Here is a 14,556-nt window from a genome sequence, read left to right on the forward strand (position 1 = left end):
TGTTCGTCGATGGGACGGTGAAGACAGACAGAAGCGGGCTTTTTACTCAGATATGTGCTTTATTCGTCACTGTCTTCACACAGCTTTGAGACACAAAGCAAGCCAGTCAAAGTAACAGAAGTGTAGGCAGTAAAATCCTCACTGAACTAACAGAGGAAGTCAGAAGATCCTGAAAAACTGTGCAAAAACGATGCAGTTTCAAAAAAGTCAAAACAATGTCATCGATTTAGATTTCCTATGTTTCACTTCCAACACAACAGAGCAGTGGAGACCAGATTCAGTTACCAAGCAAACAAACATGGTGTCATATTCATGTCAAATCAAAATATTCAGACCTTCATCACCTGCTGTGTTCAGTTAACGTGAGGTGTGAAGGTAAAAAAGCCCCCACACACCCCTGATGATCCACTACAACGAGCACTTGATGTTCAGTGTGAATATCTGGCAGTCAAACACTTTTATTTACCATAAATCTGACACGACATGAAGGTTTGTAAAAGCAGCCAATCAGAAAGGAGTTGTCTGTACAGGTAAGATAACATATGCTGACTGATGCTGTGCGACAGAACAGTCATCCCATCTGAAACCAGCAGAGTCCGTCAGACAGAAACAACAAGGTTGTGCGGGTTTGAGGAGCAAAGGCTGGGCTGTCCAGGTGTGTCTCTGATAGCTCACCTGTTACATGAGGAGCTGTCTCTGATCCTTCACACTGTAAAATGACAAATTTCATAAGAGTAAATGAGAGTCGATCAGACGACTGACCGCCTGCTGTAAAACAGTTTCACACAAAGCAGCACAGCAGGATGACATCAAATGAAACGGCGAGCGTGATGTGAGCAGGTGAGCTGCAGCGTTTGTCTGACAGGTGACGAGGAACAAGGTCCTCTTGATTTAAGGCACATGGAACCCACCTTACAAAGTCCAGCAAAAGGAAGCCCAGGTCTCTGTGCAGCTTCCAGACTGTTCCGGTGGTTTTTGCTTCTTTTAAGCACAAATCACATTTAAAGCGCCGCTGACATTTAACGGGTTTACGCCGCCGACTTTCTCTCATTTCTGTACAAAGAAATGGAGCTGATCAGAGCGGATCCTCAGACTGGAAATGACATTACAACCATTTTCAAACTCTTCTTTGTTGGTGTGTTGGATGAGCTACGGACATCCCAGCTTTTCCTTTAGCTGCATCTCAAAGCACCGCAGCCTCTAAAGCGACCACGTGACCAAATCAACACGTCTGTGATAACAGACAAGGTGAGCACCGCAAACTGAGCTAAGGTCTGATTTACTGCAGGTAGAATTTATTCAGACAGTGCATGTGAGATGAAACCGTGACAGTCTGGAGTAAAACCACCGTGACCGTCTGTATGGACCCCACTGCCTCATTAAGGACACATCAGCGACATCACGCAGTGCCGTCATGTGTGCTGCTCTGGTGGAGAACTGCCGGCCAGACTCGGCTCCTAAAGGTGGGAATCACGGCGCTGTCGAGCCAAACGAACCAGGAAGGACTAAACATGATCAGACAAACCGTCTTCGGAGAGCAGAGGTAACAGTTTGACAGTCGATTCCCAGTCGACAGCCGTGATGCTGTCAAACTGTCTGTCATAAAAATATAGCAGATTTCATCAGGATGAACACGACAGCAGACATCATGAACGGAGCTCACGCTGCTTTTGAATTAAAGACTAGATGAGTCGACCGAAAGTCGACATGAAGTTTAAACATCTGACACAAACAGCTGATACGTCAGCTGGTGCTACATGGTCCTCTACGACTAACAATACTGTAAGAGTCTAGTTAATGCTCGCTTCTCCTTGTGGGAAACACAATTGTCAACTGCAAAAGATCGTTTCAAACATAACATCTATATACTGAAGTACATGAAGTCCTAACTAACAGTCTGCGGGCTCTGCCATGAGACGTCGTGACTCAACGTGTCCCTTTCCAGCAGAGACGGCAAGAAACTTAAGGCAAAAGTGGAGCGCTGACCTGGATGCTTGGAGCAGTAACATGACGGCTGTTCGACAAGCTGAAAGTCAGAACAAAAAGGTTTCAGTCAGATTTAACAGGATTATTTAACGGAGCATCGTTCAGAGTCCCAGAACCTGAGCTCTACCGGGTCCTGATGGATGGATCCGTGGGTTCAGGTGAGGGCAGAGGTGGTCCGCTGATTCTGAGGAACGTGGTAACAGTCGTAGGAGAGAATACTTCTGCCCCCCAAAGAAACGCTTTTGGATGGTTGTCATCCTGGAAATCGATCCTCTGGAAGTATTGCACACAGTGTTCCCTTCAGGTTTCACAGACCGCCATTGTAGGCATAGTCTGCCTTGTTGTGCATGATGAGCTTGTTGTCCACAAAGTAGAAACTGTCTGATCTGGTCTCGTAAGGGTGCGCCACCATTTGGCGAACTGGAGGGAGAGAAAGATGGAAGAAATAAAGGTCAGGATGTGGATCGTTATGTGGGAACATGACAGAACATTAACGGACTGGAACTCACTGAGGTCGTCTGGAAGCTGTGGAAACTCATAAATGTGTTCACACGTGTTGCGGCTGTTGGGGATGCAGAAACCGAAGTCAAAGTCAAAGTTCTTGAGAAGGCGTCCCTGGAAGTAATGCCGCTCGATCATACGGAAGCTGTTAATGGGCCGGTCGCCCACCGTGAACTCCACGCTGAGGTCCAGAAACAGAGAGACAACGACTCAGTTTGAGACAAGACGACGTCCAGCAGAAAGAACAGAGACGTCTGATTACGTCCTCTCGTGTATTTTCAGTCAGAAAGTCAGTGTCCATTTACTCACGTTGCTCCAACAGTGCACAGTTTTAGAAAAGCTGGTGTAAACTGATATCGCACAAAACGCCCTGCAGTGGCGTCTCCGTCCCCGCTGTCCTCTTCCCCCTCCACAGGACCTAACACAGGAAACATGTTGGGCTGACTGACACGAGATATTCTCAGCAAAGCCACAAATCACATCAGAGGTAACAGTAATTAAAAATAATTCTTTCACTTTAAGGTTAACAGATGCTCTTAAACCAGCTGTGATGAAACTGGCTGCATTGATATCACAAGGTTAGCTTTGCACTGACGCTAACGCTAACAGAACATCCATGAAGCTTGTTGGACTGGCGGCGGTGCCTCCGTCTCTTACCGCTGTGCGGAGGTTTGGCGATCTCAAACAGCACCGTTCCCGTCTCCAGATCTCTGATTTTGAAGCGTGTGAAGTCGATGTTGTAGATGTTGTCCTCAGGTTTGCAAAGATAGTCTGGAATGTGAAATAAGAGCAAGAGCTGATGTCAAGACAAACAGACAGAGCAGGTATTTATTAGCTCCTTCAGCACTGATGTGATTCCTCTGGCAGGTCACAGGACTTTCTCTCAGCCTCCATGAGTGTCTGAGGGTTCAGAATCTGCTTTGTGGCTCCTGCACCTGCAGATGTGGTGAGTAACTCTGCAGCTTTCAGCGTTGTGAGAAGGGAAGTGAGGCCATTGTTGTCTGGTCCGGGAAAAGGCCAAAAACAATGGGAGGCATTAAGCGTTAGCTGGAACTGTGGCAGACTGGGTGTACGACGGCAGAGATTTGACTCCGGAGGCTCAAACAGGGCTTTTACTGACGGGGTGGAAGGTGACGACAAACCAGGGACCAAAGAGAGATAAAATATACAGAAATATACAAAACATACAGAATGAATTAAAGCTGCTAAATCAGAACTATTATGAACAGGGCTACGTGAACCAGTCTGAAAGAAGCACACCTGGACATTACTTTGCTTTACTGGGTTAATTACTTATTTGACATATTTCACGCTGTTTGTTTTCCCCCACGTGACCACGAACATCCATTACCGCAGCTTCTCAGAAGGGGGGCCTGAGCAGAGTTCCTCCTCTGGCTGGTTCAGACTCCCCGCTACGCCCCTGGTACATCCTCCGTCTTTGGGTAACAAAGAATTATGGTGTCCAGCTCAAACCAGAGGGAAGCGGACCGTTAGCTCCATGTCGGACCATATTAACTTTTTAGTAAACCCCCCTTTAAACTCGCCACTTAGCCGCATTTAGCTTTGGGTCAATGGCGGCCGTTGAGCAGTGAGATTTACCGACTTCATCCAAGACCGAGCCGACTTTCACATGACTTACCCTCCGTGACAGCCCGGAGACCCAAGACATGGTCCGGGGAAATATCTTTTCCCAGAGCCCGGAGTTCATCCTCTGTGACCACAGGCCACTTATCCGTCTGACTGCGCCTTGACTTCAGCTTCTTCAGCATTCCTCCTCCGGTCTTTCGGTCCCTGTGGTTCGTCTCCGAGCCGGTGTCCGAGTCCGTCTGGCCTTTATTGACTGTCGGCGCCGGTTTGTTCCGTGAACCGTTCATACCGGGAACTGTGGCGGTGATGAAAAGAGTTGTTGTGCTTGTTGATTTGGGAGCGACTTCGCAAACTGCGGGTGTAATTTCAAGATGGCGTAAAACGTGTATGGGAGACGGAAAAATCGGGTTGTGATTGGCTGAGAACGATGGCGATTGTCATAGTTACCGAATCGGTGTGAATGGTTTATTGCCCAGGGCGTCCCGTTTCCTCCTCAGCTGGGTGGACTGAGTTACGTCCAACATGTTACCAGAAAGCTCAGAGTGAAATCAGACATTTTGTCCAGTCGACAAGCTCCCGTTTTCCATCCCTTCAGTTTTGATTACGATTCAACATTTTTGTTTCCAGCCTAGATGTGTCGATGAACAAACAGCTACACATTCGCGCTGCCCAGTGTATCGTGTCAAGTGCACCCAGCAGCGCCATAACCGTCCAGCGGGTGGCGCTGCTGCTGCTCTCCGGGGAGCAGATAGTTTTGTTGACGGAAGTTTCCGCGGAAGAAGAGGAGCGCGATGGTGCGGGTGAAGTCGAGGTGAAACGTGGTCTTCATGGATGATTTACTCACATTTTGTGTGTCCACAGTTGGTCTCTGACGCCTCTGCTCTGTCGGCAGGTACCTGCTGTGTGAAGTCAACGTGTCGGAGCGGAGCCGCCTGCTGCTGCTGGATGACCGAGCCATCGCAGCGACAGTGAAGGCGGCGGTGGCCCGCACACACGGGGACTATGGAGCGGCTCTCTGCAGCGTCGGGTTCTCCGGTGAGCAACTGTTTACTGTGGATGCTTCAGCTAGGTTAAGTAGAAAGAGCATCAGTACACTATAACGAGTAGGTTCAAATATTTACAAATATATGATGAGAAAATGTACATTGACAAACTAAAGTACTGACTGACTTATATTTACTGCCTCATTAACGCCTTAAAATGTCTATGTTGTCAAGAGACAACTAATTCTAACTTGTACTGTCGTGTAGTTTAATCTATAATATTTACATCAGATCTTGCATTAGATCTTTTTATCTCAAATCTTGATCTACAAAGTGAGCAGTAACGAAGCGGTCTAATACATGCAGTAATATTTGCCTGTAGAATTTATTGAAGTAGCATAAATGCAAGTACAGTATTAAATGATCAACACAGGTTTGCACAATGAAATGTCAGTTGTAGTTTCTTCATGCTACACATACATAGAGCATATATACACAGACTGAAATTAGAATAAAATAATATATAGCTATTTATATGCATATGTACCTGTGCAGTATGTGCAGGGTCAGTGTGAAGTTCAGTGTCATATTGCAAGTACATTACTTCAGTAAATGTCCCACTCTGTTTGTAAGATACATCAGGAGCTTCATGCTGAGGTAGTTTTACTCTGTATGTCTACATTTATTGAAAATACACTTCTATCTGTTTCAAGGCCTTAACATGAGAATAACATGGATTCCTCCAGCCCTTCAACTGGTTTTTATTTATTTGACACATAAAAAATACAAGAAGAACTGGTTTGTGACAAATACATAATAATTGAAAATGTCAAGGATCAGTAAAATCACTAAAGTTAAAGGGTGACTTATTGTCATTGCGGTCCTCTTAAAGGGAAGATAAACCCTGATGATTCTGATTAATCACACAGTATTTTTAAGGTTATTGTAGTGCTGATTGAACTCTCTTTTCTCTCTTTGTTCTTAGTGAAATATCTGAACGCTCATACTGGAATAGTGTTCCTGCGTTTCCCCAAAAGGTGTTACAGACTGCTCTGGTCTGCGCTGCCGTTCATCACCAGTGTTGAAACTCGTGGGCAGAAGATCCCGTGTTTTCTGAACTGTTTGCATGTGGGAGGTAAGAAAAACATCAAGGTGCATGTTAAGATGTTTGAATATCAACTGAAGGCTAATTAAAAGTTTGTTTTTTTTCAGGAACAATTCGAACATGTCAGAAGTTTCTGATCCAGTACAACAAACAGCAGCTGCATCGAATGCTCCTGAAATGTAAAAACAAAGGTAAAGCCTTTAATTTAAATCTTTTAAAAGTTATTCACACTGAGCTTCACAGAAATTCCAGTCATTACTGGTCCATTTATTTCTCTACTTGCTTGTGTGTTTGTTTGTTTTTTAAACTTCAGTAATAAAATCCCAATATTAACTTTAAATGTTTACCAGTGTTGAACATGAATCTTACACGATCTTCTGAAGCTGTGAAGACCCGTCTGAATGTTGTGTTGTTGCCTTCAGCCAAAGAAAAATGACATTTGACTGGTTCCTCCTTTTTCCATTTGCAGAAGAAGAACAACAGGTTCGCAAAGCAATTCTGGACTGTTCCCTCACCAGGGGAAATGAGGAAGCATTTGAAGATGAATCTCAGAGTGACGAAGATGAAGAGGGACTTCACAGCATGCAGGAAAAGGTGGAAGTGATGTAGTTTTCCTTAGATGTTTTAGTGGTTCTGATTATTTTATTTCGAGATGTGAAGCATTTGAAGAAATACGCCCAAGTCTGTGGAAATGTGCTTTACTGCAGGTGGATTTTCTACTAAAGAAAACTGACTGACGGTGTCAATGTCTTGAGCACTACAGCAGTATGAATATCAGCAAGGTCACATGTTTGATGCTGACACTGAATCTCTGTACTACAAAAAAAGACTATGGTCTAACATTTATGTTTTAATGAATTTATTTTGTATTTATAGTATGTTTTTGTGCTAATTTGAGGTTTGTTTACAAATTAAAGCACTATTTTTGAAGCTAATGTATTTGTCATGTTGTCCTCAAATTTGTCTTCTACACACATCGTTTGGACATGTCTGGATGGTCTACTCCACCAAACACTAATTATGGACAAATATCTACATCATGATATAACATAATCTTTCACAATATTGCCTCGTCTACAAAAGAATAATAAAATAAATTACAGAACTAACAGGATTATATTTTTACTAAAACTTTTCTATTTTATTACAGTAAAACTTTACTTGTTCTGTACAGTCAGAGCTCGTGAAGCTTTTATAACTACATTTCCCATAATTCCTCGCTGGGCCTACATACTAAACATATTTGTAGGCAGTACAAGAAACATCCGGGTCTCTGAGGTTCTTGCCTGGCGACCCGTCGCCATTACTGCAAGCTCGTTGGAACGGATATATTTTTTGGTCAAAATCTTTAAATTTACACGTTTTCCAGCTTTTGGGAAACATTTGCCGCCTTTTAGAGGGCACACTGTTTTCCTGAACGAGTAAAAACCTTCAGTTCGGGGGTCTTGGCCCCGCTTGGCGAGCTTTCGTCCTCTCTTCCAACAGCCTCCATAACTTGAGACGCCGAAATCGTGTCTCTTATTTTTTCTCGGGTTTGTCTATTGTCAAGATGTCGCCGTGATGGGGTCTCCGCGTTTGACAGAAATGAATCAGGGCCTTCGTCGCCTGACCCGCACTCACTGCAGCCCGCGTTCCTCCGTTTTTCTGTTTGATGCTAGAGAGCTCGGCGGCTCTCTGCCCGAAGCTCGGCCTAAACACCACTCACTGCACGGAGACCAGCATGGAGAAGAACACCAACAGCAGCACCAGCAGCAAGGTTCCGCCCCGTTCCAGCTCCACAGGCCCGGCACCGGGCGAATCTAAACCCAAAACAGGTGATAAACCCCCGCTAAACACAGCAAATGTCACTGGAGGTTGTCAAACGGCGCGTGGCCGCCTGTGGCCTGCTGGGGCCTCGCGGTAGCGCGGAGGTTGTTTATCTGTCGCTGTCACAACATTTGACCCCGTGAGCTTCAGCCAGACTGCGGCTAACAGGCGCTCAGCTCGGCCTGTCCTGGAACATATGCATGCACGAGAGACACACTGGCACGTTTTAACCCTCCAACTCTGCATGAACAGTCCATTTCCATGTAGTTGTGTAGTTTAAATACCAGTGGTATGTTCATCATCGTAGTGTTTGCAGTGTTTTCTCACACGTAGTATGTAAACAAACTCTATGTTCGTCTATGAGTCTGTGTTTTTGAAGGTGTGTATGCTCCTGTCGGTCTTCCGAAAACACTGAATACCTCACATTGAAGTTAGAAAACGCACAACCAGCAGCTGTTAGCTGTTAGAGTGGCTGATAATGTTTCTGTGTCCATGCTAATTCATTTTTTTTAATTTCAGAAAGTAAAAATAATGGAGGCTCCAAGCGCTACAACCGGAAGCGTGAGCCCTCCTTTCCTAAAACCGACAGTTTCCCAGGCCCTCGCCGCACCAATTCACAGAAAAGCAAGAATTTTGACAAGAGACCCTCTCAGAGAGGTGGACGACAGTATGGAGTTACAGGTGGAGGACGACGTGAGGAGGTTGGTGTTAGTAAAAGCATTTTGTTCAGTGTGAAAACACTTTAAGCGTCAGTTTTAAGTCCGCCTTCGCCTCTCCAGGTAGCAGAGACGCGCCGGGCCGAGTTTAGCCCGGCTCAGTTTGCTGGACCGAAGAAAATAAGCCTGAACCACCTGCTGAACTTCACCTTTGAACCCCGTGGAGGTAACGGTGGTGTCGGAGATGGAGGCCACTCCTGCTGGGGCCGCCGAAACAAATGGGGCCACAAGCACAAGCCCTTCAACAAGGAGCTTTTCCTGCAGGCCAAGTGAGCAGCACCAACACTCCAAACATGAAGCAGCACAGAGCCTGCAGCTGAGGGACTCACCTGACTTTGTGTGTTTCAGTTGCCAGTTCGTGGTGAGTGATGACCAGGACTACAAGGCTCACTTCACCGATCCGGACACGCTGGTCAACTGGGACTGTGTGCAGCAAGTGGTGAGTGCTTGTCACCTGCAGAGCGGTGTTAGCGGCGCGCGTCCTGATGCGCTCGCCGTACTGACGATCTGTTTGTGTTCGTCTCCAGCGCATCTACAGTCACGAGGTGCCGTCTTGCCCCATCTGCCTGTACCCTCCTCTGGCCGCCCGCATCACCCGGTGTGGGCACATCTTCTGCTGGCCGTGCATGCTGCACTACCTGTCTCTGAGCGACAAGAGCTGGTCCAAGTGCCCCATCTGCTATGAGGCCGTTCACACCGCCGACCTGAAGAGGTGCGTGAGGAGTGGCTTGAGCTCTCTTTAGAAAAACAGGTGTTTCTCTGACAGGTACGTCTAACAGCTGGTTTCTCTTTGCAGTGTGGTTGCTATGGAGACCAGGCAGTATGTGGCTGGTGATGTCATCACCATGCGCCTGATGCGGAGGGAAAAGGGGGCTCTGGTGGCCATGCCGAGCTCTCAGTGGGTGAAGGTGGAGGAGCCTGTTCGCTTTGGAGGTGAGAGACGAGCGGGGCGATGAATAACACTGAAGGATTACTTTTCCGTTACGACTCGTTCGACTTGCGATGGCGTGTGTTTCCAGATGCGTGTCTTAGCCCGTACTCCAAGCTGCTGCTGATCTCCCCGGCTCAGGCGCTGGGCCTGGTGGCAGAGGACAAGGCCGTCCTGCAGGCTCAGCTCAGCCAGGAAGAGGACGCCCACGGCTGCTTCATCCAGAGCGCCCTTTGTCTTCTGCAGGTAACTGGAGCTCCCTGGTCAGTCTGTCTGAACTCACTGAAGCACTTAACAGTACAAAGTGAACAATCACTGAAAAATGAGTTCATTCAGGATGTATGAACGAGCAGAGAAAGACTGAAAAACACTGATAACAGCTAACGAGTAGGCTTCTGCTCTGCCGCTGAATGAAAATCAGTGTATTTATTTGTCATGTTCAATATGAAACCGTCCCTGCAACCCCGAAATGGGATGCGCGGATATAGAAGATGAATGAATGAATGAATGAATATGAAACCGTCCTAATGACTCAGATTAAAACCACACAGACTGATCACTGAGTGTCTTTATGGTTTAGGAGCGAGAGGAAACGCTGCTGAAGCAGCAGAAGGCGAATGCAGACGACAGCCTCGTCTTCTCCTCTCTGACTCTGGAAGAAGCTTCTTCTCCTGTGGAGGAAGTGGTGACTCACATCAGCAGCACCAAGGTGAGTGGAACGACGCACCTGTCCTTGGTGTGTCCACTGGTGGTGGGTTCACGTTATTATACTTGCATGTTTTTCCACAGCGTTGTAGCTTCTCCTTTTATTTTGGGTGTTCTGTAGTCGTGATCAGTAAGAGGAGTCTGTGTCCTCTATTTGAAGCCTGTGCTGCAGTACTCCTCTGCATTTGATGACGAGGTGGCGGAGGTCCCAGAGGACGCCGCTGCAGAGCTGCCAGGCATCCCTGAAGGCATTTTGGAGTGTGTGCTGGAGGAGCCTCCAGAGGCAGCCCCCGAGCTCCAGCCGGATGAGGAGAGCCCAGCCAGCCGGGCCGAGTCCTGCCGCCCCTCAGCCAGCGTGGTGCACGGACCTTACTACTATTTCTACCAAGGTGGGCGACTCCCTGCGCTCCTGCTGCAGCGCGGCAGGATTTCCTGTGCATCAAAATCAGCTCAAGTTCATTTTGAAGCTTGGCTGCTGTGAGGGAAATGTTAGTTTGAGGAAACTGAGCTGTAAACTTCCTGATTACATATCCACCGTCTGATCAGCCCAGTGGAGCTGAAGCATGACATAATGGTATCATACTTTGAACATTCAGTCACAGAAACCATGGAGGATGTGTTGTCGTCTGACCATCAGAAAGTGCAGGAGCCTGTTTGCGTTGGCCGTTTGAGCTGCAGGCTGAAATGTTTTCTCATCACCTTTCCTCCTGTTTCTCCGTCCAGCTGACGACTGCCAGCAGATGTTCCTGCATCCCGTGAATGTGCGCTGTCTGTTGCGTGAATACGGCAGCCTGGAGGCCAGTCCTGACTCCATCACTGCCGCCGTGGTGGAGACAGTGGGACACACAGTCACTGAGGTCAGCGGCAGAAAACACAAGTCACACACACCGTTCACATGGTTTTGGTAGAACTGATTCAGCCGTGAGCTCGTCGGGTTTTAGGTCGTATTGTTCTCCAAAAAACTGTTTTAACAGTTTACTGTAACCAGCAGCCTGCTGGTCCGTGTAAACGTAACGTGGCTAACATAACAGAGTTTTGCTGCGTCTCTCCTGCAGGAGATCCGTCGTCGCCATCGTTATCTGGCTCACCTGCCGCTCACCTGCGAGTTCAGCATCTGCGAGTTGGCCCTGCAGCCGCCAATCCTGTCCAAGGAAACTCTGGACACATTCGCAGGTTAGAGCGTTTACCTGGAGTCAGGAGGTGGATTGACAGCTGTAGATTTCATGGATTTCAAATGCTGATCTTAAACATTTTCCTCCAAACTGCCAGATGAGTTGGAGAAGAGGAAGCGCCTGAGGCAGAAGAAAATGAGGGATGAGAAGCGCAGAGAGAAGCGAATTGAGATTGAGGAGAACAAGAAACAGGGTAAATGTAAGTACGGCTGATCAGACCACACCTGCATGAGACACGGACGCGGAGACGTCCCCCTGAGGTCTGAAACCGTCTCTGCTCGTCTGTCCTCCAGATCCTGAGGTGCATATCGGGCTGGAGAACCTTCAGCATTTCCCAGCATTCGGCTCTCCGCCTTACAACAGCAGCCCCCCAGCTCAGCCCGACTTCACATTCGCCCCCCCTTCACCCCTCAGCAGCAGCCCTTCCTCTGGTAAGAGCTTCTTCTTCTTCTTCTTCTTCTTCTTCTTCTTCTTCTTCTTCTTCTTCTTCTTCTTCTTGCTGCAGCTCTCATCTCTGGTTCATGTTTGAGTTCGGTATCTTGTTGTTCTAGACGGGATGAGATTCCCAAGTCTGAACGGACAAAGCTCTTCACCCATCGTGGGAAGTGTGGAGGACGACTCCCACTGTCTGTCCTTTGCACAGGTGTGTATGGCAAACACACACGTTTAAACATGGCAGCATAATCCAAAGCTGAAGAGCTGGTGTTACATCACATAACGTGTAAACATGACCCTGACTGTGTCTCCTATAGATGCTCAGAGATGGGAAAGCCAGAGTCGACGCTGGGCCCAGGATCACTCCAAAGAAAGGTAGTTTAACACTGACAGATGAAATTTTACGTCTAGCACTGATTACTAACGTGTGAAACTTGGTGTGGCCTCCTGTGGACGTGGAAAGGTTAAGACCAACTCATCTGTGGACATTCAGTCTGCGTTAACATCGCAGCACCTGCATGAAGAAAAGGTCGTCTTCAAACACGTCCCTGCTTTCTGAGTCCTCGCTGCTGGTTTTGTGCTCGTATCGGCTGGGACACGTCGTTCGTGCTGATTCGTGTGTGTTACTACATGTTTCCTGTAAAACCTGTTTCCACGTGAACGGCTGTGGAGCAGCGCAGCTCCCTGAAGGCTTCCTGAACTCATTGTGTCTTGTGGCGTGCAGATAAGCTGCTCGCTCCCCCGGCGGCAGACAGCGATGGAGAGAGCGACGGGTCGGACCGGGTCCCGGTGCCCAGCTTCCAGAACTCCTTCAGTCAGGCCATCGAGAAGGCTCTTCTGCAGCTGGACAGTGGCTCAGCTTCTCCTCCACAAGCTGCTGTAGATCCAGGTGAGGCCTCTGTCAGTTAACAGTCAATCAAAGGTACCTGGTTTGTTTTAAACCTGCATCCACCTTTGGTGTCTCCTTCTGTTTCAGATGAGAAAGGAGGGAAGAAGAAGAAGAAGAAGCAGAAGCTTCTGTTCAGCACCTCCATGGTTCACACAAAGTAGACGACACTGAAGTTCACGTCATCACACTTTTTCTTGAGTTGATATTCCTCTGCTTGTGTTTTTACTTCCATGCAGACCTTTGTTGGAACTATTAGCTGTGCAGTAGGTGTAGTTCATGCAGCTTTCAGTCATTGATCTATGGGATTGATCCGCCGTTTGGTTGCCATCCATCAGCTTGATTTACTTTAGTTTTCCGTTGTATGACAAAGTCAAAGCTTCGCAGTGACCTGCTGTCACACTGAAGCCTTATGGGTAACATTTAGTTCAGACGCTGAGTAAAGGAAGGAGTCGAACCAGCTGCTGGCTCTCGTTATGTGTTTCATGGCTTCACAGTCTTGACCTGCATCACAGGTGGTGGCTGTGTGATGAACTGAAGTGGACCCTGAGCACAGCCTCTGGGATCCTGGACTCATCTGGATCAGATGACTCTCGGGTGCTTTATGTCAGAGTAGCAGTCAGCCAGCTGCAGATGTGCTGCACCTTCAGATCTGTCCAGGTTACTTACCCATCCTTAATCTGGAACCCCACATCAGAACAGAGGAACGATGGGCAGGTTTTCTTCCTGCTCATAGTTTGGACTAGCGCTTCTTCGCCCTTCTAGAGGATGGATTTTGGGGATTGCTGCTTTGAGATCAGTGCTCTAGTATTTTGAATACATAATGCTCTAATACCATTGTGAGGAAGTGAAAACACAGTATTGTATGAAAGAGGTTCAGTCTGTCGGTGCAGCAGAACTTCAGTATATTGGTGAAACCATAAACACGCCTGTCATTCATCATGTTCAGTTGTAGAGTGTTTGCTAACCTTTAACATTACCCCCCCACTTTGATTTCAGTGTTGAAGTTGTGTGCTGACCTTTACGGAGTGCTTGTGAAACCTGAGGAGAAGAGGATTGAAAATGTGTTTGGTTTGGAGGGTTCTTTAATTCACCTTTAATTTTGAGCAAGTATAGAGACTAGTGAACATAACTAGTCTGTGAAATGAATAAACAATTATGCACAATCAAGGGACCGAGTGTTTGATGCTGCTGGTGACTAATAAAGAGGATGTGTGGTGGGGCTGCCATCTTTCTGATGCAGTATTCACTTTTGTCCACATGAGGGCAGATCAGACGAGCCTGATGGCCTCAGTAAGACGCTTTTATTAGACCTTTTTCAGCACAGAGCTCATGGTTCATAGATTAACTGAGGTATGAGCAGGCTCACAAATTAAGTGCAAAAGGCTGCTAAAATACATAATTTATGTGGGTTTCCTTACTCATAAAGCAACATGTTTCTTAATTCAGCCAAAGTTTTCTTCTGTTTAACTTTCTGAAACTTGTAGTGCCAGTATTTAAGGAAATGATCAGCTAACTCCACATCGCTGGGAGGCAGAATCCCTTTTTTCAGCCTGATAAAGCTGAGGATCCGTAAAGTTACCCACATCAAGCTCGACATCAAACCGGAAGTCCGGGTGATTTGCCCTAAAGACTTAGACTTTATTGATCACAAGTTGGGAAATTCTCTTGTTGGAGCAGCAGGTTAAACATACAAATAAACATGAAATATATACAATAACAAAGAAAAAGGACGAGAATAAAACT

The 14,556-nt window shown here is 47.0% G+C and overlaps 3 protein-coding genes across 3 annotated transcripts; 2 read left to right on the plus strand and 1 right to left on the minus strand.

The window, feature by feature from the left end:
- Positions 1-44: 44 nt before the first annotated feature.
- On the minus strand, positions 45-4,361 carry unc119b (unc-119 lipid binding chaperone B). Its single transcript, XM_076729960.1, has 5 exons — positions 4,127-4,361; positions 3,145-3,258; positions 2,797-2,905; positions 2,496-2,668; positions 45-2,406 (listed from the first exon to the last, which is right to left on the minus strand). Exons 1-5 carry the CDS (start codon positions 4,359-4,361, stop codon positions 2,294-2,296), a joined length of 744 nt encoding a protein of 247 aa, XP_076586075.1. The 3' UTR covers positions 45-2,293.
- A 74-nt stretch (positions 4,362-4,435) lies between these two features.
- pop5 (POP5 homolog, ribonuclease P/MRP subunit) lies at positions 4,436-7,099 on the plus strand. Its single transcript, XM_076729961.1, has 5 exons — positions 4,436-4,885; positions 4,967-5,109; positions 6,043-6,192; positions 6,270-6,353; positions 6,632-7,099. The coding sequence occupies exons 1-5, from the start codon at positions 4,866-4,868 to the stop codon at positions 6,769-6,771; spliced, it is 537 nt and encodes a 178-aa protein (XP_076586076.1). The 5' UTR covers positions 4,436-4,865; the 3' UTR covers positions 6,772-7,099.
- Positions 7,100-7,418: 319 nt separating this feature from the next.
- rnf10 (ring finger protein 10) lies at positions 7,419-13,976 on the plus strand. Its single transcript, XM_076729959.1, has 17 exons — positions 7,419-7,976; positions 8,488-8,669; positions 8,748-8,953; positions 9,033-9,123; positions 9,212-9,396; positions 9,481-9,617; positions 9,704-9,858; positions 10,193-10,321; positions 10,478-10,706; positions 11,041-11,174; positions 11,373-11,490; positions 11,587-11,688; positions 11,783-11,920; positions 12,041-12,132; positions 12,242-12,299; positions 12,649-12,813; positions 12,901-13,976. The coding sequence occupies exons 1-17, from the start codon at positions 7,814-7,816 to the stop codon at positions 12,972-12,974; spliced, it is 2,358 nt and encodes a 785-aa protein (XP_076586074.1). The 5' UTR covers positions 7,419-7,813; the 3' UTR covers positions 12,975-13,976.
- The last annotated feature ends 580 nt before the right edge of the window (positions 13,977-14,556 follow it).

This window comes from Chaetodon auriga, chromosome 5 (genome assembly GCF_051107435.1).
Source record: "Chaetodon auriga isolate fChaAug3 chromosome 5, fChaAug3.hap1, whole genome shotgun sequence".
NCBI classification, from domain to species: domain Eukaryota; kingdom Metazoa; phylum Chordata; class Actinopteri; order Chaetodontiformes; family Chaetodontidae; genus Chaetodon; species Chaetodon auriga.

Coding starts and splice junctions, on each gene's coding strand:
- unc119b (XM_076729960.1), bottom strand. CDS start 4,361: ATGAACGGTTCACGGAACAAACCGGCGCCGACAGTCAATAAAGGCCAG. Junction 3,259..4,126: donor TCTCCGGGCTGTCACGGAGG/GTAAGTCATGTG, acceptor TTCACATTCCAG/ACTATCTTTGCAAACCTGAG. Junction 2,407..2,495: donor ACAGCTTCCAGACGACCTCA/GTGAGTTCCAGT, acceptor CTCTCCCTCCAG/TTCGCCAAATGGTGGCGCAC.
- pop5 (XM_076729961.1), top strand. CDS start 4,866: ATGGTGCGGGTGAAGTCGAG. Junction 4,886..4,966: donor ATGGTGCGGGTGAAGTCGAG/GTGAAACGTGGT, acceptor CTCTGTCGGCAG/GTACCTGCTGTGTGAAGTCA. Junction 6,354..6,631: donor CCTGAAATGTAAAAACAAAG/GTAAAGCCTTTA, acceptor TTCCATTTGCAG/AAGAAGAACAACAGGTTCGC.
- rnf10 (XM_076729959.1), top strand. CDS start 7,814: ATGCTAGAGAGCTCGGCGGCTCTCTGCCCGAAGCTCGGCCTAAACACC. Junction 9,859..10,192: donor GCGCCCTTTGTCTTCTGCAG/GTAACTGGAGCT, acceptor TTTATGGTTTAG/GAGCGAGAGGAAACGCTGCT. Junction 12,814..12,900: donor ACAAGCTGCTGTAGATCCAG/GTGAGGCCTCTG, acceptor CTTCTGTTTCAG/ATGAGAAAGGAGGGAAGAAG.